This window comes from Pygocentrus nattereri, chromosome 14 (assembly GCF_015220715.1).
Source record: "Pygocentrus nattereri isolate fPygNat1 chromosome 14, fPygNat1.pri, whole genome shotgun sequence".
Classification (NCBI taxonomy): domain Eukaryota; kingdom Metazoa; phylum Chordata; class Actinopteri; order Characiformes; family Serrasalmidae; genus Pygocentrus; species Pygocentrus nattereri.
In genome coordinates, this window is record NC_051224.1 from 8,865,001 (window position 1) to 8,892,500 (window position 27,500).

Consider the following 27,500-nt stretch of genomic DNA (forward strand, 5'->3'; position numbering starts at 1 on the left):
TCTGTGTCTGTTTCTGTCTCTCTCTCTCGCTCTGTCTCTCACTGTGTCTTTGTGTCTGTCTGTCTGACTGTCACTCTATCTCTCCGTCTCTGTTGCTCTCGCTCTGTGTCTCTGTGTGTTGCATGCTCTCTCTCTCTCTCTCTCTCTCTCTCTCTCTCTCTCTCTCTCTCTCTCTCTCTCTCTCTCTCTCTCTCTCTCTCGTCTCTCTCTCTCTCTCTCCCCGTCTCTGCTGGCTGGGAGCCCCGGCGTTTCCTCTGTTTCCATGACACCCCACAGAAATCCATGCTTGACCTTCGTCCGTGATTTACCCTCCTCCTCCTTCTCTCGCTCCTAGACTGGTCTGGCCAGTTGAGTTTGATCATGGCTACAGCATCTCTCCACTTCCTGGCTTTACGCCTTCTCACCCCTATACCTGCAGCAGCCTGCAGGTTGAGTTATGTATCTTAGGTGTCGGGTTTGCATATAATCACTGACCAAAGAAAAGCATTTGTTTTCAAAATTGTAACTTCGCTGCAGAAGACAAAACTATTCTTAACTTATATTAAAAGTTAATGTAGAGAGATTTCATTCCAAGCCATTTTGAGCCGTTCTTTTGATACTTTCATCATGGAATGTTTATACAATGTGTAAAGGCTTTAGTGTCCGAGTGATGTAGAAAAATAGCAGAAATGGGCATTCATGTATGTGAACTGTTTGACCCAACTGTTAGCTATGATGGACATGTGCATTGTTTCATAGCAGAAAACAGTAGTAGCAGCCATTTGAAATCTGAAATTTGTCCATTTATGGTCATTTTCATAGATAACAGCATGTCATACAGTGTTAGGAACTGCGTAAGCAAGCATATATGAGATTGACAGTGTGTTGGAAAGTAGCTGATGATGTAGGCATGCTAATTTGTGAATGTAACTCCATTGCTAGTCAGTTACATTAGCCTTGGAACTCCATTGCAAAATAAAGACACATGTCAGACAACTGTCCTGGTTGATTTACTACCTTTTGGGAAGGGTAATATTGTGTGCATTTATTATTTTTATGAAATGTCTCTTTAACTGTAAGGTGATAGTGTAGTCATGGTGTAGTTAAGGTAGTTTCCAGGTCTCTCTCTCTCTCTCTCACACACGTAGAGGCACGCTTGGCTGCTGCGGTTGACTCACCTGAGTACATCTGCCCACTGAATGACAGCTTCTATTGTTTATGTGGCTTCAGGCTCTAAGATAGGGAGGGGTGGTGGGTCCTGAGAGAGCTGGGTGTGTATGCGTGTAGGTCAGAGAGTGTGTGTGTGTGTGTGTGTATGAGTGTACACAAAGTGTCCCTGACTGGCCTGTCAGTCTGGCATTTGTGCAGTAGGGCTGCACAGTATGGACAAAATATTATACTGTGAGTGTATTGTTGATACAAATGGCCAGTGGGGAACCCTCAGAGCCTTCTAGGCATTATGACCTTCTGGGAAAATAAATCAAATATTTGTTTAATTTTTGTTCAGTAGACTCATGTGGAATTGCTTTTCTTCATGGTATCAAGGTAAATATAACTAAGCAACTTTTTTGAAAAAGTTTTGAGAAACCTTCACAGTGGTAGTCATGCTATGTTGCAAAACTTACCTGGAACTGTACAACTGCCATGCGCCATTTCTTTAAAGACGGAAACACCTTCCGCGTTCTGTCCATGCACATACCATAGTGAGACTGCAGTTGTTTCTCTTTCCACTGCGAGAGCTTGGCCGTATTGGATTTCTTCAGAGTAGCTACACTGTATAGATTTTGCGACTGGCAGGCTGCAATACTACCTTTTATTCAACTGATCCTGCCACCCTTATAAGCCTAAGGCATTGAATCGGCCTTTGGACTGAATTACAATTAAATACCATTCATGACTTGCAATGAAAAATGACAACAGCAGTGGTGTGTGTGTGGTGTGTTGTGTTGTTTGTGTGTGTGTGTGTGTGTGTGTGTGTGTGTGTGTGTGTGTGTGTGTGTGTGTGTGTGTTTGTTTTTTTGTTTTTTTTTCTTCCCTCCCCTCTGGTCAGTTCAGAATCCAGTTAATGTCTAGTGCTGTCGGACATGTTTTTGTGAACTTTACCCTGCACATTGCATAAAGTTGCTTTATTTAGGTCCTGATGTACACTTGTGATTTTTGACCAAGTTAGGATCAGAATTCCGTCCACTACAGTTATTCCTTTAAGCCACTCAGCTGTTACTTTGGTAGCGAGCTTTGGATCCTTGGCCCGTTGAAGACCAAACATCTTCCGCAATCCCTGAGTTTTTGGCAGAAGGGTACAATTGTGTTTTTTTTTTTTTTAATGAGCGGTTTTCATCTTCCCCTCAGTCCTAACAAGAATGTTAAATTGTATCTCCATACAAGTGGTTCACACTCTCAGTCCTGAAATACCTCTCTACAAATGAAGATCAGGGCCTGTATTCATAGAACTTGTGAAAGTAAGAGAGCGGATTTACGGTCTGTTTTTTCACTTATACTTGCAGGAACAGATCCTAGACCAGCACTCCTACTTTGAGAAGCGTTATGAATACAGGCCCAGAATTAGAATGATGCTACCACCACCATACTTCAGGCCAGAGGTTTTTTTTATTTTTTTACGTTAGGGGTGTGCAATATGGTTCAATTTCACACTTATTGTGACAAATTCCAAGACCCTTGAGGAAGGTAATGAAATTATGGAAATGAAGGGAATGATGGGTAACATCAGTACTTTCAGAACTCTTGCGTGTATCTTGAAGGCATAAACGCACTTCATGAAGAATTGAACAATAAAAATGGCCCACTTTACATGAAATAAACATTTGTTACAGGAGTTTGCAGTGAAATGTTTAATTACCATTATATCGATCTCTGGAAAGATGAACATTTTGGAGATGATATGGTTTTGTCTTGACAGCAGCGGTATGGTGAATCCATTTATTGCATACTAACAGTTAGATTTCAGGTATCATGATATATTATGCCTTTAGTTTGATTTAAACTCCTTCTCATTCTGGTTTGAGGGAAGGCTTTTTGGTTGGAATGGTTGAGCATCTTGATCGAAGGACGCCATTGGCAGCAGGGCAGCACAAATTCTGGTCAGCTGTAACACTGCATTTCTTTAATTGATCCGGCCACTAAGCATAGTCAGCAGAGCTGTTTAGTCTGTAAGCCTCAGGGTTTGTGATCCCAACTGATTATACGTAATCGGCTTAGGTGGACTGCTGCACGCTTGCTGTACTTTTTGTGTGTGTGTGTGGGTCAGAAAAATTGTTTGAAAGAGCAGCTCTAAGAGGAGAGGACATAATGTAATCAGTCTGTGTGGATACTGTTACCTTGTCCACCCTTTGATTTAGTATGTAAATGTGTATATAAAACAGTCTTGATTTACTGATTATTACAGTCAAGCAGTCAAATTTATTGCTGTTCTAAGAGACTTAATCTGCAGACTGTGTCCACAATTTGGCAACGGAGTTGATTTATATAGACAGAAAGAACATATATATGGAGTTACCAGTTTATTAGAAACACTACACTCTTGTGGTAGTTGGTTAACTGGTTTTAAATTCTTTTTTTTTTTTTTGTCACATTTCAGATGAAAATGACAGCATACCCTCATTCACCTCTCGCTTTCTAGTTGGTCCTGCATTGTTCTGTATTCAGCATCATGCCTATATTGGGAACTTTGGGTCAAAGCTGGTTTTCTCTATAGGATACCTTTCCCTATGGGGAACTTTAGATACTTACATTAGCAAGTGCATAGATGTGACTTCCTTCAAGACCATCACCACACATGCTTACCACAAGCCTTGGATAACTGTAGAGCAGTGTGCTGACAACCCAGAATGCTGCCTTCAAGTCAGACGACAAGGCAGCTCCCAGTGCAGGAAGAGCCACTCTGTCCCGGCCAGAGGAGCAAAGCGCAAATGTTCACTGAGGATCCATGGACACACTTTGCAGACACACTGTCAGGGAATTTAGGTCATCAGTGACTACAAAGTGACGTGGTGAAGCTTTTTACCCAGATGAGCACACAGTTTGAAGCACAGAACAACCAGCCAATGAGGAAGACCACCCCTGCTCCTACCAACCACACCTATCCACAGTAAACATGAGGACTACACTTTCTAGAGTTGAACCTTAGAAAGCTGCTGGCCCTGACGTAGTTTTGTTCATGATATTTGGCAGATGCTTTGCATTGGACTTAGAATTTGATCATTTCACAGAAGTAGATGAAAGGTAGTGTTTGAAGTCTTACCCAAGGATTCTTATTGATATAGTGTAGTGTTGGATTGGACCCCCGTCTGCAGCATGGCAAGCAGAGGTGTTACCTGTTACACTATACCAACCACTAACATACCTGGTTATGTGTTCTGGAGGTGCTGACCTGCTTGTGAATGTCCTAACTGACATTTTCAACATTTTCTCTGAGCCAGGAAGTCGTCCAGGAGTGTTTCAGAATGACTGCCTTCGTCCTTGTGCTGAGAAAATGTGCTGTGTCTTGCCTCAATGACCCATAGCGCTCACTCCAGTCATCATGAAGTGCTTCGAGTGACTGTTAATGAAGCACATAAAGAGCAATCTTCCTTTTACATAATATCTGTTTCTGTTCTCATATCACCCCAACCAGTCTACAGAGGACACCAGTACCTCTGCTGTGTACCTCTGACTGACCCTCCTGGACAGAAAGGCAGTTGTGTGAGAATGCTGTTCATAGACTTTAGTTCAGCAATCAACGCAATCATACAACAGCAACTTATTGGAAAGCTGATCCTGGAGTTCCTGAATGGGAGTCCTTAGTCTTTTGGGATTGGCAATAACATCTCCAGCATCACCTCACTGAATACCAGCACTCCCCAGGGTTGTGTGCTCAATCCCTTGCTATTCACATTGCTGACTCATGTCTGTGCTGCAAAGTATTGCTCATCATATCTTCAGGTTTTCTAAAGTGATGGGTCTTTATATGTAACAATGACAAGTAAACATACAGAGAGAAGGTGGAGCAATTTGCAGACTGAGAAGGACTGCTGAGAAGATCATTGGGGTGTCTTTACCCACCATTGACACCTGCGCTGCATCCGCAAGGTTGTCAGATTTGTGGACAGCCCCTCCCACCCTTCTCTTGAACTTTTCACCCTCCTGCCATCTGGCAGAAGATACTGGAATACCCTATTCACCACTTCCAGACTCTGTAACAGCTTATTCTACAAGGCTGTCAGATCCTCTGAATTATGAGGCTGTTTAGCAGTCAATTAAAAGAACAGTGTTACATACACATGTAGGTAAGTTTACTGTTAAACTTTAACAGTGTTATATACCAACACCAGTTACTCAAACTGTAGAGTACTACTACCAAAACAACTACCACAATTGAATGAATGCTGGTTCATATTCCAATTGCAGCTGCTTAAAGAACATAATTCAGTTGATCCACCTTTATTGGGAGGAAAAATATCTGGGCAGCAAAACGTATTGCCTTTTGAACATTTCTGTTTGCCTCAAAACAAAACAGTGAATTTCTAAAAGAAAAATCCATTTATTTTTCCTAGAGGAGTTCAAAATATGGGCGTGACAGTATGACATCTGAGGTCTATGGAAAGGGACCACCATGAGTCTTCCACAGATTACATACTGTTTGTATGGACTTTTCTAAGCAGTGACTACACCATGGTAGCGGCATGTTAGTGTGGGTTGCTAACTGTATCAGCAGCATTGATGGGGATTTTACACGCTGTTTGTGACCATTATTTCATTATTAAAAGTATGTATAAAAGTTCAGAAGATCTGTGTTTTCTCTAGCAGCTTTGGGTAGTAAATAAAATCCTAGCAGTAGTGGTCACATGGTGGTGCCTCTACATTGATGAATGGTCAGAAGGTGGGTGATGAATTGTGCAGCAACAGTTCAGTTACAGTCAGTAACTAATCTATGAAGCGTACCTGTATGATAGATGCTTCGAATAAAATGACCAGCAACCGTAGGTAGAAAGTAGCTGTGCGTAATAAACAGACAGCTCAGCATAGGCTAAGTACTGCATGCTGTTATGGCTCAAGGACCTTCCTTGGAAAGGGTCTGTGTTCCACAGTCAGGTTGGCACTTCTCAGCAGTAAACCACATTGTACTGTTATATCAAATTTGCAGTGATATTTGATTAGTGTGTGTGTGTGTGTCTTGTGAGAACTGTGCCTGCCTGCCTGCCTCTAATTCTCCCAAATATTTTCAGCTTCCTCAGACTGTGTTCCAAGCCGTGTGTTCTTTAGCCTGCTGAACTCTTTGCTCTTGTTGTTTTCCATGTCTAGCCTACAGACTGGTCTTAGCCTCTTTTTCTCTGGTTGTGCGTGTTGAAGTAGCCGCTACCCTCAAGTAAAATGTGCAAATGAGCCTCACAAGCAAGCCGCAGCGCTTGTATAATTATCATTAATCAAACCAAATTCGCTTGCTGGGAGCAGTCGCTCTCCCTAGGCAACCTACTCGGTATCTCCCGCTTTCTGTGTGCTGTAGAATATCTTTCTTGTTGATGGTTTTCAGTGCTGGTCTGTAATGACTGTCCCAGTGCAGCTCTTTTGCTGATTTGTTATGTGGTGTTTAGCCTGAGGTTCTCTTACATTTGCAATACATGTTAGGGTCGTGAATCGCATGCTCAAGTAACCATTCGGCGTGCCAGTGTTTGACTACTTGTCATGAACCTGAAATCAAAATCGACGTTTTTCCCTCTTCATGGTCGTGTTCTACTCAAAACCACACTTGAAGTGCAATGATTTTCACCCCGCTTGAAAACATCTTTGACCTCACCATGCGCCAGCAGGCGGTGAAAAATATTAACCAATAAAATCCTTTTCCACCTCCCTTTACACTAGGCCAATTATTACATAATCACCTTATCACAACAATATGATTGCAGTCATTTTTCACCATTGTTGGATTTCACAATCATATTAAGCAGCAACAAGCAAAATGTGAATTGGAAGCCTTGGGTTGAGGCAAACATAATATGAAGCAGTAAATATGTTTACTGAGACATTGTGGGGCTTACAGAAACAAAGCTCTTACCTCTAACATGATGCTCTGACATGTTTAGATGATGCTGTAGGAATATTTGTTCATTGTGATCTATGTAGCTAATAAAAATGCTTTGAGCATGCACGCTGGCAGAATGTTGTTTTTTTTTTTGCTTTTTTTTTTGTTTCTTCCCTTATTTTCACTTTTGTGAAGAAGGTGGAGCGTTGCTTAACTCTACACAATCCTGTCTAACTGGACAGTTGTGAGTGTGCATAACCAGCAATGCATGCAGTATTGATTCAACAGTGCAACCAGTGTTAGCAAGTAAGTAAATATAACTAGCAAATAAGGTGCGTCATCAGGCGGTTTAGCCACTTTAGGCTTGCATTTTAATAGTTGTGAACAATGAACAAGAAAATACAGCTAAATCATGAATTGCAATCATTTATATGACCATCATGTATGCCTGTACATGTATGTGTGCCGCTCTATTTAACATGGAATGGAAAACTTGAACAAAAAGCTGCCAAAAGAGAAGCCAACTTAGAAAGCAGTGTTTACATGGCTTGATCTGTAGATTGTTTCACTGTTTTGCGCAATAAAAATATTTCAGGTTTGTTTTGCTTGTTAAGTATTGTTAAGCCGCTGTTACCCTGCAAAAGTTTCTAAAATGCCTGTATACGCTCTGAGATGCCGAAACGGTCACGTTACCATGATATAATTTTTCAGCAATGCTGCCCATCACTACTCTATGGGCAGTTAGATTTTGCTATGCGAGTTTCTTAGCCTGCTAGCACCAATGCTACAAACTTAAAGTAACCATACCAGCTTTTTATTTTATCTTTTCTTTCGTAATGACATGTTTACTATGAACCAGGATGGTCCAGTATTTGGTCTATAATAAAGAGTTACAGTGCAGCATAACATCACTTTATATTTACATTGAGATCAGCTTTTTAAAGCTGTTTAAATATCAACATTTGTCACAATGCTGTTAATTAATATACAAGCAAACACACATTAGGTCATATGATGCATGCTGCTTTCATTTAAGTCTGTAGTGTTTCTTGACCCTTGTGGCCCTAACGACTGGAATCTAAAGGGGGAGGAAACTGTGTGTGTGTGTGTGTGTGTGTGTGTGTGTGTGTGTGTGTGTGTGTGTGTGTGTGTGTGTGTGTGTGTGTGTGTGTGTGTGTGTGTGTGTGTGTGTGTGTGTGTGTGTGTGTGTGTGTGTGTGTGTCCTCCGTTCCTCTCTGTACTGCACTTACTTTCTCTCTTTCTCCATCTTTCTCCTTATCTTTGTGTGTCTCTCCAAGTCTTCTCCTCTGTCTCCAGCTCAATCTATATCTTTGTTTTTTGTTTTTTTGTTTGTTTTTTTTTTTTTTAAATATTCCTTTCCTTTACATTGCATTGCGTATTCAGAAGAGGCAGCGTGTAGGTATATGAAACGCAAACCTCCTCAGCCGGCTGCATGCCTCCTTCCTTCCCCCCCCCCCCCTTCTCCTCTTGATTCCTTTATTCTTTTGTTCTGAGTTTTCCTGTTTTGACTCCCTTTCTTCCATTGGTAGCCTTTTTGAAGAGGAAGACAAATGAACTAAGACGACTGTTTTGATCTCCAAATTTGCAGTTATGTAAGCTGGAATAATGATCCCTTTCTCTCTTTTTAACTTGGCTTGTACATCCCCTTTGAAATGCCTAATCTGTTTGGAAACATTAATTTTGAGTTTGGAGATTTTATTTCTTTATTTATTTTATCCTGTTGTGTTTGCTGTGTCATGTGTTTTTCATTGGTCTGTGTTGTGATGTTGACTCCATCTTGTCTTCTGTTTGCTTGTCTTGTCTGCGTTTGTCTCGTGTGACTGCATGGTCTTGGTGCACGATGGGTCTCTCTCTCTCTCGGTGTCTCTCTCTCTCTCTCACTCTCTCTCTCTCTCTATCTATCTCTCTCTCTCTCTCTCTCTCTCTCTCTCTCTCTCTGTCTCTGTCTCTGTCTCTGTGTCTGTGTCTGTCTCTCTCTCTGTATACAAAGTAAAACATGGTTTCTCCTTACCACAGTTGAATTGATCAGCCAATCTATGAGGCTAAGTAGCACTAAACTGCTAACTGCACTAAATCATCACTACTAATCATGTGCTTTCTGACTCTGTATTCTACCGTAGTTGTGATAAATGGGGTATGAATTTTATGTAACTCAAGTGTAAAAGAACATCAGTTATATTGAGCCACCACTGAACAAAATGACTAAAATTGGAGCTTTTTCTAAGCTATAATCCACTGCCTTCATTTCACATTCATTTCACCTTAATGTCACGTTGTGTGTAGAAAATCAAAAATATCACTCATTCTGTTTTTATTTCAATTTGAAAATTAATGTTTAATGAGTAACATCCACAGGCAGTTTTTATGACACGAAGCTGTCAGTGTTTTAGTGTGATATGCTTTTTTTTTTTTTTTTTTTCTCATTTATTATGGTGTTTCTATATTACATCTGACGAAGTCTTCGGACAAGATTAATAAATAAATTAAAATTTATATTTGTATACATAATTATTTCAATTTAGAACAATTTAAGTGTATTTTTGCATTTTAAACTGAGAGCTGACGGGCTTTTCTCAACATCACAACAAATCACTAAAAACTGGAAAAAATTCTTTTTATTTTTTATTTATTTTATATTTTTTGTATTATTTTAGGAACTGAACCAAGGAAACATTGATGTTTTGTGGCTTTTTGTTATTTTGAGCTCATTTTCATGGCTTGAAAGTGGTTGGTCACCATTTGGCTCTGCAATGCTAGAAAAACTCATGACTTCTATAAAAATGTAAAAAATAGTTTGTATAACTAAAAACAGAATGCAGCCGTCTTCAAAATCTACAATTTGTCTGTAATTTTGTCCAGCGAGGCTTTGAGGAAGCGTGTGATGATTTAGGTGTAGTTTACACAATGCTGATTGTTGGTGTGGAAACGTCCATCACTTGTTGGGGACAGTAGCCTCTTAAATCTGGGAGAACAAAGCAAAGTTCAGATGTGTGAATGGCTGATTGACTTCATGTTGCGTAGGGGGAAACTGTGTAAATTAGATTTTTACTGAAGTGTTGCTTTCTTCTCTTTCTTTGATTTGTCGTTCCATGATGAATAACGATGTGTCTTCTCTCTGCAGGGGACGTGCTCTTTCAAATGGCCGAGGTCCACCGGCAGATTCAAGTGCAGCTAGAGGAAATGGTGCGTAATCTTCCTGAACCCATCCTTTCCCTCTTCCCTGCGGACAGCTCTTAGGATAATGTTGTGATACTGATCTTCACAACAAGCTAAAAATTTGGGATCTGAAAGAGCCAATCAATCATAGTCCAGTCCTTTTTCACAAGAATGCATAATTCAGTCATAGAGGTGTAAATAGTCCTACAGAATGGTTTGATGTAAAGTGCATTGTAGAGAGACTTTCCTGCTCAGATGTCTTTACAGTGGTGATGATGGGGAAACAGGGATCACAGTGTCTATAACGCACATATAGCCATTTTAGCCTCTAGTGAACCTACACTGAGTTTTTATATGTAATCTTCAAGTAGTCTTGCTTTTGTGGTTTTGGACACTATTTGAACACCATTCTACCACTGTGGTGGCAAATTGGTTGATTTTTATATGTAGCTCAAATGTGAAACGTAGTCTGTTATATTAAACATCAATAACATCACGACACTGACTATAACACAGCTGCCAAAAAGGCCTAGAATGTTTTTTTTTTTCCAAAATGTAGTCTTGTGGCTTAAGTCAGAAATATATTTCAAATGGAAATATTTTGTGTGTGTATATGTGTGTAACACTGAAACACACAATATATGTATTGTGTATATGTGTATATGTGTGGAACACTGAAATAACACATCCTAGATCTGAATGAATGAAATATTCTCATTGAATACTTCGTTCTGTACAAAGTTGAATGTGCTGACAACAAAATCACACAAAAATCATCAATGGAAATCAAATTTATAACTAATGGAGGCCTGGATTTGGAGTCACACACAAAATTAAAGTGGAAGAACACACGACAGGCTGATCCAACTTTGATGTAATGTCCTTAAAACAAGTCAAAATGAGGCTCAGTATTGTGTGTGGCCTCCACGTGCCTGTAAGACCACCCTACAATGCCTGGGCATGCTCCTGATGAGGTGATGGCAGGAGGATCTCATCTCGGTACCTAATGGCAGTCAGGCTACCTCTGGCGAGCACGTGGAGGGGCTGTGCGGCCCTCCAAAGAAATGCTACCCCACACCATTACTGACCCACTGCCACACCTGCAGAACCACTCCTTTATTGAGTGTGTCTTGCTAATTGCCAATGATTTCCACCTGTTGTCTATTCCATTTGCACAACAGCTGTGAAATTGATTGTCAGTGTTGCTTCCTAAGTGGACAGTTTGATTTCACAGAAGTTTGATTTACTTGGAGTTATATTGTGTTGTTTAAGTGTTCCCTTTATTTTTTTGAGCAGTGTATGTACGTGTGTATGTGTGTGTATGTGTGTGTGTGTGTGTGTGTGTGTGTATGTATGTATGTATATATATATATACACACACACACACACACACACACACACACACACACACACACACACACACACACACACATTATATATATATATATATGAATGGTTCCCGTCATCACCACTGTGAACAGTTAAGTTTTTCTTATACTGAAGACTTCACATCATACCAGACTAACTGGCTTGGTTTGAATTCCCCTTTAAGGCTATTTTTCTCCATTGTGCTCTACTTGCATCACTGTCCTAGATATACTGCTGATTTTTAATACTACTGACTGTTCCATCCAGTGATTCTGAAACTGATACTTTCAAAACGAAACTGGTCAGTGTAGGAGGACTCTTATCAACAAAGACTATTTCAATATACAACTTGTGTTGTCAAATTAACTAAATGGTAAACTGTTTTTCTGCTGACTTCCATACTTGAGGCCTGTAGTGTACTTTCAGCATGAACATGCCTGTGAGCCTGTTCCTTATAAATAGGGGAACTAATGTTTTCAACCTCTCTCCTCTGTATTTTCTCTGCAGCTGAAGTCCTTCCACACTGAGCTGCTTTCAGAGCTGGAGAAGAAAGTGGAGCTGGACGCTAGATACCTGACTGTGAGTTTCCTATACAAACACACTCTCTCAGAACCTTGTAAAAGGAGAAATAACTGTGTGACTGCGCTCCCCACAGTAAGCCTATAGCTCTGCTCTGTATCCTCCAGCAGTGTGCAGAAGAACACTGTCTATTCATATTGTAGCTCCTGGCTAGAGAAATGACTGACAGCTGACTTTCACACACAACAGGAGATTGCTGGGTTTTATATAGCCACTCAGTCTCCCCAGCTTCATGTTGTTCAGGCAGTTACTGAAGCAGACCTATGGCACCCTCAGCCATGTTGTTTTTTCCCCATCTCACCTCAACAATGCAATGAAGATGAAAATATGTGTGGAGCATCGCACGGCGCGATATCTTTAGAACGAGTGGGCCGAGGCAGACGAGCTGTGTGGTGCTACAGTATGGGAATCGCGCCTTGGGGGGGATGGGCAGGGGGGCTTTACTTGCCATTATACTGTATTGTCAGTCATCAGACATTCAGTTGATAAGTCACCCTGTCAGCTCACCATAATCAATCAGTAACTGGTGCTAACTGCCTTTTTAAAATTTGTTTAATGTATTTTTTTTTTTTTTCTTGACACTGAACAAATGTGAGAAATCTGTGTCATCGACTTGTCTCAAGCCATCCTTACTTCAGGCTAAGGCAGCACCAGTTATGAAATCTCTGTTTATGCCTGAAAGGTGATTAAGAAATCCATTTGCTCTGCTGCCATATAAAGAATCTTCTAGTTCATGCAGTTTTTGATTCATGCCCACAGATTATCATTAATATGCTCTGACTACGAGCACTGATGGCCCTTCCGCCCTCGTTGTGATTTGCTTTCTCTCAGCTCTGCAGAGGTAGATATAGCCTGAATGGCAGGGGTGTGAATTGAGGGGTAGTGTCCAGCTTTAACAACACCACTGCTTTTTTTTTTTTTTTTTTTTTTTTTTTTTTTTTTTTTTAACCTAAATTGGAACCTAAATTTTGGGCCAAAATTTCATTGTGCCTGCTGCATATCTTCTTAGGCTGGCTTTACTCTGAAGCTTGTGCCTGCAACATAATTTCTGTGCAACTTTTCATGCATATATTTTTACTACACTGTTTTAATCTCAATCTAAATTCATCAGTTAGTGAAAAAAAGATGATGAAAGTGTAAATTACATCTGTCTTTTATGGTTCTTTACCATGCATTTGAACTTTGTCAAGATGGTGTTTTTTCATGTAGCCGTTTATAGTCAACATAATGGTCTCTTTTTGTCCCAGAAGCCCAAGGACAGTAATATTTTTTGTCATTTATGTCCCAAATGTATCTGTGGATGTGTAAAATAAGGGGACTACAAATGAGGAGAAAATAATCAATCCAGGTACGTGGATCATCATAACAACAGGCTCACAAAGATGAGTTAACCGTGGGACAGATCTTGGGACAGAGCTTCCAATTTCATTTTCTTGTCCACTGATTTGGTGAAGTCAGTTGTTGGCATTATTGGCTGCAGCTGTGGAGGCTGATTTTCAAATGAGGTGCAGGACGCTTTACATTACGCAACTCAAGTGCAGTGTGGTTTCATGTAGGTTTCAAGCAACTAAAGTTGCATAGAAGTTTCACCAGGTAAAGCCGGCTTAAACACGTGTCTAAGAAGCCACTTAAATGAGTACAGCGTGGGATCATGGACAGCTTGCAGCAGCCAGTGGACAGCACGTTTTTGCCTGGCCCTCATAAACACATAGAAGCTGATTTCCAAAGGACTGGTAAATGTGTCAATAGAAGTGCTAAATTGGGGCAGGTATATCTGTCAGATATAGATCACATCATAAAGACAGTAACGTCGATTAAAAGGCTGGGTGGTATAATCAGACTTCTGCAGAAGTGATGTGGCATAGCAGCAAGGCATATTTCAAGTTATTCGTACATGCTTTAGGGCGACACAGAAGCAAAAACAGGCTTGACAATTGCTACATAATGGGTGTAATATTGTCAGCACTTATAATTTCAGCACAAGACCACAATAATGCATTGATAATGGGTGACTCAGTACTGAATTTCTTGCATCATATGCGTGTTGTCAGAATCTTGATCATGCAGCACCTGTAAATACATAAGATGTGCCATAGTATTTGGCTAATAGAATCTTCTGAGATGATGTACAGTGTGACATACCAACCCCCCCCCAAAAAAAAACACATTTTTGTGCAGTGAGTTTAAAATGCCACGTGCTTGTGTTCAGTAAATTCCTTGAGAGCTGCATCCAGTATTGTAGCTTTTTAAGCCTTAGTGCATCATGCATTATTTATGTGTTTGAGTCGGTTGAGAGTGCAAGGCATAGAAGCACCGTTATCTAATGAGAAACACCACCGACTGCATGATAAATGAGTGCTAGCCATTGCTGTCAGATCGTCCACTCCAGTCTCTCTGGACACGTTCCTGCAGTGCGCAGGGCTTTGCTTCAGTGGCCATGGTAACCGTTAACAGTCATCGACATGAAGTTTGAAGCTTTGGCCTGCATTATTGAAGCATGTGCAGGTGCACACACAGAGCTGTTCTTATTTCTCTGTCATCCACTGGTCTTTATAGACAAAATGAGTTTCAGACCCAAGCAGTGCAGAATTTAAAGAAGTCTTTATTGAAAATTTGGACGGAATCTTCTGATCGCTGTTTTTTCTTTTTATGGAATGTCTATAAACCTGTTTTTGTCAGAAATTATAATGATTATTATAATAAAAATATTTCACATTAACAACAATGTGTTGTTGCTGCTATTATTATTATTATTATTATTATTATCCTTTTTCCATTGTAATGCTTCCAGCTTCTTTGAGCCATCCATTAACTTTGTGTGTGCCAGCTTTCTCTGAGCTCTCCAGTAACTTTGTGTACACTGCCTCCTGACCCCATTACTAACACTCTATGCGTGTGTGTCTCCTGAAGGCGGCTCTGAAGAAGTACCAGATGGAGCACAAGAGCAAAAGCGAGAGCCTGGAGAAGTGTCAGGCTGAGCTGAAGAAGCTGCGTAGGAAGAGCCAGGGCAGCAAGAACCCATCCAAGTACAACGACAAAGAGCTGCAGGTGAGGCTTCCGGCGGCCGCTGGCCCCTTCATTCCCACCCTACTCTTCTACATAATATACAGGTTTACACTATATTCCTTCCTAGGAAAGCACCAGGATTTGCATAAACCCACTTACAAATAAAAAGTGGTAAATTGGAGATTCATGTATTTTGTTATTACTGCTTGACATAAAGAGGGACAAATTAACACTGACGCACAGTTCTCAACAGTCTGACTGGTGTACTGAAAACTAAAGGTAAGACAGTGCTTTTATTATTTATTTATTTATTTATTTATTTTGTGTGTGTGTGCCAGACAGGGTTGTACAGTAGACCTTTTTTTAGAATCTTGAGATCCTCAAATATCCACAGAAAAGGTCTTTCACACTCTGAGTTAACATTAATGCTACCAATTGCTATCCTGACGAGCCATGTAGATGGTAGCTAAATTTGACTCATGACGAAACAGACCCATAATTAACATGTTATTTTAATGGCAAAAAATAATGATTTTTACTTCAGTTATTAAGTAAGCAATAATGTTAGTCTAACGGAACCAAAAAAAAAAAACACAAGGTCTTTCTGCTGAAAAGTTACCAATGTGGAGAAGCAAGTACCAACTAGTTTTTTTCTAGTCACAGTATAGCTACTACACTTTTAAAATCAAAGTTCTGCAAGGCCTGCTAATGCCTGCCTACATTATGAAAAGGATGCATTTATGTTAATGTAGTATGAACTTAAGTAATGGTGTCCTGTGCTTTGTTCAGAGCTAGTAGGCAGAGAGTGTAGGAGTGTGTACAAATAGTCATCAGCAGACCTGCTGGGTATTACACACCCTCTCTCCCTCTCGCTCTCTTTCTCTGTCACTCACTCACACACACACACACACACACACACACACACACACACACACACACACACACACACACACACACACACACACACACACACACACACAAGCTTCTTGCACGTATCTATCTTAACAGACTTTTTCTCTCCTGTTCTGTGTTTGGCTATGGGTGGTGGTAGTGGAGCAGACCTCAGCTCCCTGCTAAAATACCATGTCTGTATGTGTCTGTGCACGTGCCCACTGCGAGCAGAGCAGTGTATGACAGCAGGGTGGTGGAGTCCTAGTGGAAATCAATAGGCTTTGCTCTGCATTTGTGCTCTGAACGGCCCTGTGGCCCTGGAGCGGTTTTCACGCTTTAGTGACTGTGAAAACGCTCTGCAACTGACCCCATTACCTCACTGTAATACCCCACAATACCCCATATAGCACGCAGAACGCTGCTCTACCATTATATTACTGATGTGCATGGGTGCTCTGGTACTCCGTTAACCATCCAAGGTAACGGAATTCCAAATACTGAAATCACTGTTCAAGCGTTCTCTACATTTCATAACAGGAAGGCCAACATTGTATGCCATTCTGTGAAACACAGATTTGATGTTTAAACAATCACAGGGCTGCGATAACAGAAGAGTGAATTTGATTACACAGGCACAGAGTGACATGATTGCTGGAATCAAACTCTGTTCTTATTTGTACAGGGTGACTGTTATCTTATGTACAACCTCTTTCAAAGCAGAATACGTGCCTAATCCTTGCCTGTAAAATGCATTCCCTGAAGAAAAAGCTGAGTGATTGCACAGCATAAACAATTTCCCAGTGATTGTTACTGTGTTTCCATGCAGTTACTTTTGGTGTTTTAGGTGGTTACTGGGCAGTTGCTATGGTATCCTAAATGGTAGCTAAGCTCTTGCTAAGTGGTTGCTATGGTATTCCTGATGGTTGCTGGAGTATTGCTAGGCAGTTACTATGGTATCTTAGGTGGTTGCTAGGCTATCATGGGGTTGCTATGGGTTTCCCCTGTGAACGATAAGGTGTAGAAAAAAAAAAAGAATGTATTGTTGGATAACCAAGCAATGCACAATGACTAATGACATCATGACTCTGCTCACGCCTGGTCTTGTGTGTAAAAGGGTTAAAGGCATTCCATTAAACAGTCTTTCATTAAGCAGTCTTCCATTTTGTTTTCCTTCCCTGCCACTTTCATGTAAATAGACTTGTTTAGCTGCAGACTTCTGCTGTATCCCTCCTCAACCCCCAAACCCACCTGTTCTTTTCAAAAGCTTGTTATATCCAAAACTGTTACAAGTGGATATACAGCATTTTGAAATGAAGCTCTTGCATAAAACACACACATGCTTGTGTATTGTTGTCTCGTGCAAATAGTTGATTGTCTCAAGCCATGCAACTCCAGCCACTAGCATCTAAAGTCAACTAACTGTTTGTTAGAATACCTTTTTAAGGTTTTAAAACGTTATTTAATGAATATCCCTTTGAACGTTGTGGGGAAAAGGTTTGAAAACAGTTGCATGGACATAGTCAGTCTATTTCTGTGATCTTTCTGTACATCATGGGTTTGCAATTGTCAGTGTCTACCTACATAAAGTAGACCTGGTCAAGATGGGCCTGCCTGCACTGTGGGCTCCAGTGTGACATACTACTGTTAACAGAGGTGCAAGCAATTAAAGCACCTAAAAGGTTTGAGTGCCTATATGTGTTGACATCAGCAGCATATGCAACATATGCAGACTGACAAAGAATAAACATTTTGCAAAGTTGGGTGTACCCAAACATTTGACAAGCAGTGTATGTTTGTGGCACGAGATGGGGGTGGTGTTCTGTGGAAGAAATAGAAATAAAGTAGGATGTGTGTACGTATTTGTCCAGTCTGTAAAAAAAAAGCTGGATCAGAGGTCAAGTCCTAGAGCTGTCACCGCTCGATTGATTCTGCCACTGCTGAGCCTGGAAGAGTGCTCTCTGGGCACTGTCAGATGTCCTGCAGACAGTGGGCAGCATCTCAGTGGAGCTCCAGCCGAACATCAGCCACAGAGTGGCTCCGCACTCTGCAGCCCTGTGCATGAGTGTGTGTCACCAGTGCTTTAGATAAGCTGTGGATTCATGGAGACACAAAAGTGGAATGGCAGCATTTTTCAGACTTTTACATGCTTCTGGGCTTTTCTTCTGGCTCTGCTGGTCTTCTTCAGACACAGATACTAAGAGGGGAAAGCAGTCCTCCATTTCGTTTTCCCCTTTTGATGGATAATCAAAAACGCAGCAGTGCTGGGGGATGATGGAGGTGGTGAAATAAACTGTTTGTGTGCTCCAGCATTTTACCCTCAGTGGAGAGCCCACGCCTTTCAGATCGGTTTGTTTAAGTGTGGGTACGTTTCTCATTTAGTCTCCTTTAGTGTTTTCACAGCTCTCTCATTCTCTGTCTGCCTCTCTCTGGCTTTCTCTCTCTCCTTCCCTCTCTCTCTCTCTCTCTCTCTCTCTCTCTCTCTCTCTCTCTCTCTCTCTCTCTCTCTCTCTCTCTCTCTCTCTCTCTCTCTCTCTCTCTCTCTCTCTCTCTCTCTCTCTCTCTCTCTCTCTCTCTCCCCCTCTCTCTCCCCCTCTCCTTCTTTGTATGTCTCTCTCCACCACAACCTGTCTTGTCTTTTTCTCTTGCTGTTTCTCTTTCTGATTCTCCCTCCAGTTCTCTTTGTCTCTGTCTTTTGTGCCGTCTCTCTCCATCTCTATCTGCCTCTCGCATTTTTCCTTTCTGCGTTTTCTCTTGCAACCCCCAGTTTTATTATACTGTATTGGCATCATTTTTTTGCATGATGTCACGATGCCAAGCATTCAATAGTGCCATCAAAAATAAAACATGCTGAACAGAAGAATCTTAATATATGCAGCCATCATTAATAGTATCAGCACACATCAACAAGAACAAACAAGCAACAGAAAAACAAAACACATTCATGTGACTGCACAAATTACTATAATGCACCAAGTTATTGATGGCCACTGTGCTGCTCATGGAGGACATTCTGTTCATTATGTTGCTTGGCAGACATAGCCTACTAACTATGCTGCTTTATGGAACAATAGTTTGTGATTATAATTAGTAATAAATTTAATTATTTAATGAACTCCAGTTCATATCCTCTCTCTTTTGGCCCAAAGATTAACATTTAAACAGCTGAAAGTATAGAATGCTGATATAGTCACAACTGTTGAAGGAGTGGAGAAGGAGAGGAGCTTGCAGATATGGTGGTACTGAGCAGAGAGCCCCTCACGCGCTACCTCCGTCCTTTTATGGCTTTTAATATAATGGGTAATGCATGATGTTAAACAGTTTACACATGTTAATGAATGAAGGTCTCTCCTAATAGGGCCTGTGTTTTATTGTTCTTGTGCTTTATCCCTTGAAGGCTCTCTTAAAGGGCCCATGTCTTACATTTTTACATGACTCTCTTCCAGCCTGTCTATCTCTTAAAATGAAACAGGCTATCTTTGTTACTGAGCTTCTATGAGTGGAAATATTATGATCACTCCAGATTCAGTGAATAATGTTGATGATCTCATAACAGTGGTACATATAAAGGTCTAGAACAGGGGTATTTAATTCAAATTCAATAAGATCCAGTTGGAGAGAATTTACTCAAGCGAACATCATAATGTCTTGACTGCATCATGATTCGGTGCCATATACTGTATAGTGAAGTAGCCTAGTAGTTATTTATCAACATCTTATGTAGTCACACACTGAATGTCAAATCAAATAAAGTATAATTCAGTAATATTTATAGTCTTTCTCTTTTTAGATCATACCATGTGAAATAACTCCCCTCTGACTCACTTTCTTCTCCGGCACCTCATCCCTCCGCTATGTGTGCATCACTCACTTGAGTCTCAGTGCTCGTCACAATGCACAGATCTGATTGGCTGAGTAGCCTCACGTTATATTTACAATGCATACGATTGGTCTGTGAGTCTCCCGGACTGCTGATGTGATACCATAAAGGCTAGAAAAGCTGCTCCGATTAAAATAGTAAAACCATGTCGAAATTAAATAATTCTCTATAGTTTGTAGGTTCAGGTCCGCATAGGATAGCGTGTGGGTAAGGACTTGGGCTGTGGTCCAGCTATTGGTGACCTCTGGTCTAGAATATATTAAATGGTAAGTAATCAGTTGGTTCTTGTAGTCCATGTGTTTGGTACAGTAGAAATGGGCAGGCATTGAGACTTCTTCTTTATGGCCAGATGCCTGTAAGCATCTCTGAAAATGGCAAGGCTTGTGGGGTAATTCCAGTAAATCCATGAACCGGGTCTTAAATGCCCAAGGCTCATCGATGTGTGAGATCAGTGAAGGCCATCCCATTTGGGCTAAATTGACAAGGAGGTCTACTGTGGCATGAGTCATAGAGATTTTTGTTATTTACAGGATGCATTTATCAATTGTTCATCGCACTCCAGAAACCAGTCAGTGTGTCCATGTTAATCCCTGTCCACCACCGAAAGTGCCTACTATTGGCACTCGAGTGTTGGAACTGGGCCTTGGAGCAAAGGAAGACGGTCACCTAGTCTGATGAGTCTTGTTTTCTTCACATCACATGGATGGTTGGGCATGTGTGCCCTGCATACCTGGGGAAATGATGGCTCCAGGATGCACTGTGTGAAGATGACCAGCCGGTGGAGAGGAGACTCTGAGCATGTTCTCCCAGGAAACTCTGGGTCCAGACATTCATGTGGACATGTTTGATATGGCTACCTACCTAAACATTGTTGCAATCCTCTTCATTGCAGTGGTGGCAGTGATCCCTTTCAGCAGGATAACGCATCCTGCTTGCTGCACATATCGTTTAGGAATAGTGTGAGGAACATCCTGAAGAGTTCAGGGTTTCAAATTTCTCAGATCTCCATCCAGTTGATCATCTGCGAGATGTGCTAGAACAAAGTCCAGCAGTGGTTCTACCTCACAACTTACAGGACTTAAAAGCTGCTAACCTTGGTGAGATTTTGTTAAATTTCTGTTGGCTTTAGCTGCAAGTGTTACCAAAGAGCAAGGAGAAACTCCTTGAGTATCAAGTCCTGTTGGTATCAGTCTTGAGCTGGTACCAAAAAACCATGAAGCTGGACCCATCACTACTGAAACGATGGCCCACAATAAGCTGTGACATGAAGGATGTGACGGTCACTGACTGGAACAGCGAGAGGCATCATGATGCCATCATTTGCTCTGCCTTGCCTGTTCAAACAGTGATGGAGGTTTTGAGGCTTAGGGACCATCTTTTTTTTTAGTTTTTATTATTTACAACAATAATGCATGAAAAGATTAACAGAATACATGTGTGTGAATGAGAGGGAGGCAGGTGGAAAGGCGAAGATGCAAGGAGTAGAAGCCGTTAAGGTGGATCACTTCAAATATCTTGGGTCTACCATCCAGGGCAATGGACAGTGTAGAAAAGAGGTGAAGAAGAGGGTGCAGGCAGGATGGAGTGGGTGGAGACGGGTGTCAGGGCTGATGTGTGACAGAAGGATAGGTGCAAGAGTGAAAGGGAAGGTTTACAAGACAGGAGGCTGAGCTGGAGGTGGCGGAGATGAAGATGCTGAGATTTTCGTTGGGAGTGACAAGGATGGACAAGATTAGAAATGAGCAGATCAGAGGGACAGTGAAGGTGGTGCAGTTTGGAGAAAAAGCCAGAGAGGCCAGGTTGAGATGGTTTGGGCATGTGTTGAGGAGGAATAGTGGATATATTGGTCAAAGAATGTTGGAGATGGAGCTGCCAGGTAGAAGGAGAAGAGGTAGACCTCAGAGAAGGTTTATGGATGTAGTGAAGGTGGACATGGAGATGGTTGGTGTAAAAGTAGAGGAGGCAGTGGATAGGGCAAGATGGAGGCAGATGATCCACTGTGGCGACCCGTAAAGGGAGCAGCCGAAAGAAGAAGAATGCATAAAAATATTAAACAGTTTACTATTCAACATGGGTGATGTTTTTTAGTTAAAGACTTGAGGGAACTTTAAAGGAGCTACTGGTGCTAAGCTTCTAATAATAGCAGGGCATTTAATGAATGCACTTCACAGAAGCTATGGAATATTTACTTTAGTTAATCTGTCTGAAGAAATATTGAACTCAGGAGTGCTCAGGCTGCTTTACTCTGCTGGTTTATGGTGCTAATGTACATGAGACAATAGGCCTGTGTGGGATTTCCCATTGATCATGTTGTAAGTCATGAGAAGACAAACTGGTCAAGCAGCTCTTGGGAGGGCTTGCTGTAACTCTGAGCTTTAGTAGGAGTCAACACACTGTATTGATTGTGTGTGTGTGTGTGTGTGTGTGTGAAGGCTGTAGAACAGAGTTTCCCACTCTGCACACTCCTCCAGTCACGCCAGCAGTGCAGTCTGTCTCATGCTTCAAGCGTGTCTGACAGCTGCCATATCAGAAACGGAAAAACCTTCTCTTCTCATCGATCATTCACACTGTAGCTGTCACCCCGTCATGCCTGACTGGCCGCTCAGCCTTCTGTCCCCTGCACCGCTGACCTCTCTGATACACCTCACCTAACAAACGCACTCACGCCGTGTCCTTTGTTCTTTACTTTATTTACTTTCTTTCTCTCCCAGATTTGGTTTCTACATTTGTTTATTTCTCACTTTTGTTTGTTCACTCTTTATTCTTTTGTTTCTTTATATCTTATTTTTCCTCTTGATTTACTAATTTTTTTTATCATTTTCTTATCTCACTGGTTTGTTTTCTGTTCCTTCTGTTGTTTTTTTTTCTTTCTGTTTCTCTCCTATTTGATGCTTTTTCTTCTCTTAATTGTTTCTTGCTCATTTTTACATTCTTTTAGTTGTTTTTTTTGTTTCTTATTTATTTCTCCTTTGTTTTTTTTTCTTTCATTTATTTTTTTGCTCAAATGTTTTCTTTTGCATACTTTTTTGTTTCTCTTTCGTATTTATTGCTTTACTTTTTGGCCTTCACTTGCTTCCTGTGTTATCTTCACACCATCTTTCTTTGCTGCAGTATTTTATGACTCATGCTGCATTCTACTTTTTTTTTTTTTTGCTTTTTTGCAGTAAAGCATAAAATGACAAGAGGAAAAAATCCATTTTTTTTCTTTTGCTTTTGGCCTTGACAGCACTATCGCTCTGCTCACTCATCTCTGTTGAAATTTGTCTGCATTTCTCAGTAAATCTAAAGCCCCTGACCAGGGGGTGCAAGCGGGACAATGGCATGAATAAACTACGGCATGCGATTTAGCCAAGCCACCTTGAGTGGGCTGAGCTTCGCCACAGAAGCCTTCAGCCCTTTAATCTAGGACCTGGCAGCAGAGTGGGGAAGGATTTTACCTAACCAGTGCCTGTTTATTACTCATTGCTCTCTGACAGTACAGAAGCCATTTTACAGCACTTTTTAAATTGTTGTTGAGAAAAAAGCGCCAACCTGTGGAGGAAAAATGCATTGCAGGGTGCAGTAAAGTTGCATTCAGGTGGTCATTGGGAGCTTGTCCATACTAGATGGTTAACTAGTAAATGCACATTGTTTGAATTTACACTCACTGCACGAAAAGAAAAATGCATGGAGATTTGCTTTTCTTTGTTATGTAAAAAATATACATAATAAATAAGTGAATGAATGAACAAATAAAATGAAACATGATGGATAATGATTACTTTTCCTCATTCACAGCCAGAATGGTTAAAGTGTTATGTCACATTATCTAAAATCCCAAGTTTCCTTCTTGGAAACATGGCTGTGGATGGATGGATGAATGAAAGAATGGGCCCATGGTTGGATGAATGGATGAAAGAATTGGGCGGATGGATGGAAGAATTGGGCCCATGAATGGATGGATGGATGGATTAAAGAACTGGGCCTATGGATGGATGGTTGAGAGAAGGGCCCATGGATGCATGGGTGAAATAATTAGGCCCATGGATGGATGGATGGATGGATGAAAGAATTGGGCCCATGGATGGATGGATGGATGGATGGATGGATGGGTGAAAGAATTGGGCCCATGGGTGGATGGATGAAAGAATTGCGCGGATGGATGGATGGATGGATGGATGGATGGATGAAAGAATTGGGCCCATGGATGGATGAAAGAATTGGGCCCATGGATGGATGGATGGATAGATGAAAGAATTGGGCCCATGGAAGGATGGATGGATAGATGAAAGAATTGGGCCCATGGAAGGATGGATGGATAGATGAAAGAATTGGGTCCATGGATGGATGGATGGATGAAAGAATTGGGTCCATGGATGGATGGATGGATGGATGGATGGATGGATGAATAAATAGGTCCATGGCTGGAAGGATAAATGAAATAAAGAATGCATCAGTAGACAGGTAAATCTATGCATGAAGTCCATAGGTGGATGGATGAATGGATCTGAAAATTTGAACAGCAGCTGTAAATAACAAGTGCAGTTATAGACACATGCTACACATAAGGCTTATAATTTTAATGTAGTAATTTTACTGTGTAGTGTTTTCTCTTTAGGATGCTCGTGCTAATAAAGGTTACACCCATCATTATGTGTTCATTAGCTGGTCTTTATTAGCAAATTTCCACTGCACATCAAACTGCTCCCTGTGGGCTCAGCCCCGGTGATTTTTACTGCCCATTGTTGAGTGGTAATGTAAACGTGGGTAATTATCAGGCTTCACAGCAGACTACGCCTTGATAAGCCTCTGTGCTTGAGTGACCAGAAGAGATTCAGACACTATTGTCAGATTGTCAGCTGCTTCTTAGCCTCTCTGGTGGAGTCATTAGCTTCCTCCTTTCTGGATGCATCTGCCATTGATCCCATGCGATGTGCACCGCCGTGTGGGTCTTTCCTCATTACAGCACGCCTTCCTTGCCCAGGGAGAGTGAGCCGATATGATTGAAGCAGGTTATAATGCATGTGGCTAGTGGGGAGTCCCCTTGCCCCATTGTGGGGAAATTGCATTGGAGTGCTGGAGCACCTGGATGTGTTGTCGTAATGAGTTCTGTAATGGTGCTGACATTTCCGTCAGGTAAAAAACCCCTGCTGCGAAGGGACGTGAGGGAGAGTGCGAGAGACTTCATGCGTTTTCCAAATGAGGATGTGCGAGCTGAAATATTTATCAGAAGGGAAGCTGCTTATGTAAACATTATTCTTACCCTTTTTGACCCACTTTATAGAATAAAAGTCAGGCTTCATTGGCCAAGTGTATTTGCGCATACAATTCTGTCCAAAAGTCAAATTTACAGTACACTTTTACATTGCATTTAGAAAAAAATTTCAGCATGAGGGGAAAAATGATATTTAACACAAAATTAAAAGAAAACACATTTAAACAGAACATTACACTGAAACCTCAGCAACAAAATTTAATATGGAAATTTGTACCTTATTACTGCTTCCATTTTTTTCAAGAGACTTTCTTTCAATATTTGGAGGTATGGATATTTTCCAAGTTGGCTGCATGAAATTACTTCATGAGCTTGTTAGGAGTCTCATTTTCTTTATACAGGATTCCAATTCCTCTAGATCTTTTAATCCTTTTTCTTATTTCCACTTTTGGAAACTAACTTTCCCTTTCTTATTGCAAGTCTCATATGATTTTCTCAGAAATATCTCCTGAAAAGTTAATAATGTAATGTCTATTTTGACTAAGTTAAACAGATGAAAGATGGTCATTGACTTTTTCACAGTACCTATCTTCAGTTATACAGTGGAGTGCACTTCACAGACGACATTCCCTGCATTCTTTCACATGGACACACATTCGAGAATAAAGTATTTAGGGTAAATTGTGTTTCCAGCAGTGCACAGTAGCCGTGTAATTGTGAAATCGTGTTGTCAGAGGCGTGCGTCTATTAGGAGCTCTGGGTGTAAACCCTTTTTGTCTATGGGAACCATGGTTGTTTTTGAAAATTGCTACCATGTGGTGAACAAATGTTCCAAAACTGACATGTTTTGCCCTGTATACACTTTCCCCTTGCAGTTCATTAGATCTTTTGTTTTCTGTAACAAAAAAATTGGGTTGCTAAAGCTGCTTAACTGGCAAACCAAGGGTGGTATTTTGAAATTGCCACTCTTATGATGTCAATATGCAGCAGTATTATGTATTTTGGCTTCTTATCAACTGCATTAATGCAGAGGCTTTAGTATATCTGCAGGAAAACTAGGAAACAAGTTTGAATATTTTTGTTTACCACAGGACATGCTTTCCAACAGAGTTTCTTATTTGTGTATGCCACCGTTCTATTGATTCACAAGGTCACTGATATGTAATACCAGTCCATATCTCTGGGCTCTGTTCTAATGATGGGTTGTTTATTTCTGTCCTTTTTCAGTATGTGGAGACCATCAGCAGTAAGCAGAGTGAGCTGGACACCTTTATTGCTGAGGGCTACAAGACGGCTCTGTCGGAGGAGCGCAGGAGATATTGCTTCCTGGTGGACCGTCAGTGCGCCGTAGCCAAGAACAGCAGCGCCTACCATGGCAAGGTGAGAAAGAGAGAGAAAGATGGGGACAGGTGGAGAGGAAGCCTCTCTCACCCCGAATGCCATAACGATGCTGCTAACAAATCCTCCAATGCAACTTGAAGGCTGTTCGGCAGAATATTAGCAAGCAGTTGCCATGGCAATTCCCAGAGCTTTCTCCTGCCACTGTCTGCTCGGAGCTTCGTTTGTCTGCACCCATTACAGAAGCAAAGGAGCGTGGGTTGGGAGATGTTTATTTTTCAGAATCACCTGTCGTTTTTTTAATTTTTTTTATTTCCCCTTCAGTGTTCTGGTGTATAGTGTTAGCATTTGTATCCGAAATAAGCAAATTTGGGTGAAAAAATAGTCTACTTATGCTCCTTTTAAAATCCTTTGATATGCAAATGTGTTGAGCATATGTTGAAAAACTTTAGCAGTTAATCTTGCAATACTGTCCACCTCAGTTTGCATGTTTGTAGTTTGTGCTTTTCAGTCCAGCAGTGTGATTAATTAGGCAAGGGACTAAACAAAGGGGTTTAAGCTACCTTCACCCGGTCATTACACAATGGCTGTCCTTCTTCAGGCTGCACTGCAGTACTACAGTAAGCAATTAGGTAGCCTTGCTTTGTTGTTGCTATACTGTTGCCTATGTATATATAAAACATTTTATATATTTTTAGCCCTGTTTAAATCCTTATTTTTGACCTTTCCTGCAGATTTTACTGCAACTGTATTTCCAGGTCATGAGTGTGAGTGGGAAAACAAACCAAACGTTCAGCCTTCCGATCTAACCACGCATTGTTTTTATTGTCGACCTAACTTCCGAAAATATTTAATAATAGAAAAGGATGTGTTTTTTTTTTTGTGTGTGTGTGTGTGTGTGTGTGTATAGTATTGTGTATCATGGAGTATAAATTCCCCCCTTTCATCTTTTAATTTTCATCCTTAATCTCGTCTGTTTTGACTCAGACTTAACAAAATCTTAGTTTCGCTTCTAGTGGTGCTACCTTTTTATTTTGCAGAGATTTTAGGGGAATGCACAGCTTATTCATAATCCA

The 27,500-nt window shown here is 41.0% G+C and overlaps 1 protein-coding gene across 6 annotated transcripts in view; it reads left to right on the forward strand.

The window, feature by feature from the left end:
• Positions 1-27,500, forward strand: part of baiap2a (BAR/IMD domain containing adaptor protein 2a) — a 102,205-nt gene that overhangs the window by 56,277 nt on the left and 18,428 nt on the right. For all 6 annotated transcript variants that reach the window (XM_017705956.2, XM_017705955.2, XM_017705958.2 and 3 more), the window contains exons 4-7: positions 10,137-10,198; positions 12,047-12,118; positions 15,029-15,166; positions 26,314-26,466. In XM_017705956.2, the coding sequence (XP_017561445.1) occupies positions 10,137-10,198; positions 12,047-12,118; positions 15,029-15,166; positions 26,314-26,466 (425 nt within the window). The remainder of the gene's footprint in view (positions 1-10,136; positions 10,199-12,046; positions 12,119-15,028; positions 15,167-26,313; positions 26,467-27,500) is intronic.